At 48.0% G+C, this 2,841-nt stretch overlaps 1 protein-coding gene across 1 annotated transcript in view; it reads left to right on the forward strand.

The window, feature by feature from the left end:
- HIPK2 (homeodomain interacting protein kinase 2) overlaps positions 1-2,841 on the forward strand; it is a 135,623-nt gene that overhangs the window by 81,460 nt on the left and 51,322 nt on the right. Inside the window, exon 6 of the mRNA XM_023530266.1 lies at positions 2,016-2,178. Coding sequence (XP_023386034.1) covers positions 2,016-2,178 — 163 coding nt within the window. The remainder of the gene's footprint in view (positions 1-2,015; positions 2,179-2,841) is intronic.

Raw genomic sequence — 2,841 nt, forward strand, 5'->3', positions numbered from 1 at the left:
GGCAGCCGCGAAATGCTTCACATACTTGGTGAAGACCGAGCATGGAAACGGTGAGCATCAGCTCCAAATTCAGAACTTGGTGTGGGTCCCAAGAGGACCACTGACCGTTTATAACTCATAAAATGGGCCTCAGAAGGAAAGACGGGTCTTTCCTTGCACACCTAGGCTTACCTGAGAGCGGGCCTCATCCCTAAGGGTCTAGGACTCCCTGAGGCCACGAGAAGAAAGCTACAGGCCCGGCCTGCCGCAGGCCTCCACCGGGGTGAGGCCACAGCTACCCCAGCTTCTGAGTTGATAGGTGAGAGACAGACACCCCACCCAGTCCTCCGTGCCAGGATTCTAGTGCCCAGATTCCTTAAAAAACATTCTCATAGAACTAACCCAAAGTGAAAGTATTAGCCTCTTCCTGAAACTCAAAACTCAGGGCATTTCAGAAAATTCTGAGTCTAAAAGTTTGGGGTTGAATTGTCACAAAACCATTGAATGCTTTAAATACATCCCAAAAAAGAATACAAAATCCATTGTTTTATTCCTTCAGCCCACTTGCGAAAACACTTAGTGTGCTAGGTACTAAGGAGGGGCGCGAAACACGTCAGCTTTGCCGGTGTTACCAGTTTTTTTAGCTAGTGGTTACCATAGAGTACGTTTCCTTTCTCTCCAGGGTCAACGGTCAGTAAATGTTTATTTCATGGGATGATGTGGGCAGCGTAAGTAGTCATCGGCTCAGAAAGAAAGGATTCTCAGAGCAGGTGTAAGTCAGTTTGGAACATCTTTCATTGAAAGGATATTTGGGGACAGCCCACAAGCACTTGCTTGGCCCAAAATATAGCTGACCTGTGGTCTGCAGAAATAGTATACGTTTCTAATCTTAAAGTATTAGAAAAATTATTTATATTCGGTTATTACATTTACAATTAAAATAAGTATTTAAAATTGCACTTTAAGTGCTGTTTTATTATCTTGCATATTAGCATTTGAGGAAAAATATATTTAATTAGAAGAAGCCACAGAAATGAATGAGAAACCATGTATAAATTCCCAAGGACACTTCGCAGTGGGTTTTTAAGAGCCCGAGTGGCTGAGGCCACTCATGGCTGTCCTTTCCTTTGACCCTGGTGTCAGCAACACTTTACACTTCACTTTCATAATTTGGGTTTTGTTTTGATTCACAAATGCAATGGAGGAAGAAAAAGAGGAAGAGAATTTTATTTCATGTAACTGGGCAAGAATTAGAAAGTAAAAAGGAAGGATGAAGAAAGTTCAAGAGGATGTATAGGTATATGTGAAGATCGCCAGTAATTAGCCCTTGACCTTGGCAAAGTACCGATCCTCTCTAAGTTTCATCCTCGCCCATGAAGTAGGGGCAGCAATCGTCTCTCCCTCTCGTAGTTGTAAGACTGAGTGAGAGAGTCTTGCGCACAATTACCACAGCTCTCGATCTTAGCCACTGTTATTAAGTCTTAATATTATTATTGTTCTCATCACCTGCACAGTTCCTATGGGAAGAGTGGCAATGATACCGAGTTGGCTGGTTCCTCGGCTGTCCCCTAGATGGCGCCAGTGCCCCAGAGTAGCTGGGGAGAGTCAGCGCAGGGAGCTGCCTGTGGGGTGGGTGGAGGCAGGTCCAAAGCTGTTTAATGTCCCCAGTCAGAGAACTTACACGTTTGTTTATGGGCCACAAACTGCGCCGAAAGCTGAGAATGAGCTGGGAAGTGGGAGGCAGATGAGCGATATGAGGAAGATGCAGAGAGGCATCAGTCCGGGTGTGCTGCGGAGACCTTTCCCCGTCCAGGGTGGGGAGGAGGCGAGTGAGGGGGAAACTCGTCTAAATACCTCTTGCAAACGCAGACTGTACGTGGGAAATCCGGGAAACTTAGACCTAGCGCTGTTTTCCTCGTTCCCTTACTTCCTACATTAACCGTTCTCCCCTTTTCTCTCTCCGTTTTCTCCCCGTTTTCTCACGTTACCTTCTTCCCTTTCCCTCGCACCACTGTCTCTGCCTTCTGCACGGACAGCGTCAAATCATGTTTCCAGAACATGGAGATCTGCAAGCGCCGGGTGAATATGTATGACACCGTGAACCAGAGCAAAACCCCTTTCATCACGCACGTGGCCCCCAGCACGTCCACCAACCTGACCATGACCTTCAACAACCAGCTGAACACTGTCCACAACCAGGTAAGTGGGCAGCAGGGGAGGAGGCGGGCGGGGCTGACAGCACCAGGAATTGTATTTTCCCACCAAAGCCAGTCAGGAGACAAAATTCCTCCAACATCGTATCCCAGAGACAAAATTCCTCTGCTGTCATATTCGACTTTGTAAGAAGGCGTTTGCTTCCAAGGTCGTTTCCTTCGGGAGCCCCGGGCACTCTTCGTGTCACCTGCTGGCCCCATCGAAAGGTCCCAGAAAGGACTCACTAAGGTTTCTGAGGTGATACCTCTTCTGCTTCCCTCTGTCCCGGTGTGTGGTAAGGTGGAGGAGATGCTATGATCCTCGGATGTCCGGTATCTGCCTGGTAAGGAATTCTAGAACCAGGACAGCAGCAGTCACCCGGTTCCGACCCCTCCCCCTCATCCCCACACTGCCAGGTCCACAGGACCTCCTTTCAAGACAGATAAAACCTGTCCTTTCTCCAAGTCGTGAGGAAGATCCATTCATCAGTCTGGCCCCAGAATCCCAGCATCTGGAACTGAAAGGGGCCCAGAAACTAAGGTTTTCTCCCCACGAATTTCCAACTTTTTGCAGGAAATGAGCAGAATCCAGCACTAGCATGCTGCTTGAAATACAGATGGCATCCAAGAATTCCTGAGTGCATAATCTCCAGGTCCTGGCTCAGGTGGT

The sequence above is a fragment of the Pteropus vampyrus genome, unplaced genomic scaffold, assembly GCF_000151845.1.
Source record: "Pteropus vampyrus isolate Shadow unplaced genomic scaffold, Pvam_2.0 Scaffold48, whole genome shotgun sequence".
Taxonomy (NCBI): Eukaryota; Metazoa; Chordata; class Mammalia; order Chiroptera; family Pteropodidae; genus Pteropus; species Pteropus vampyrus.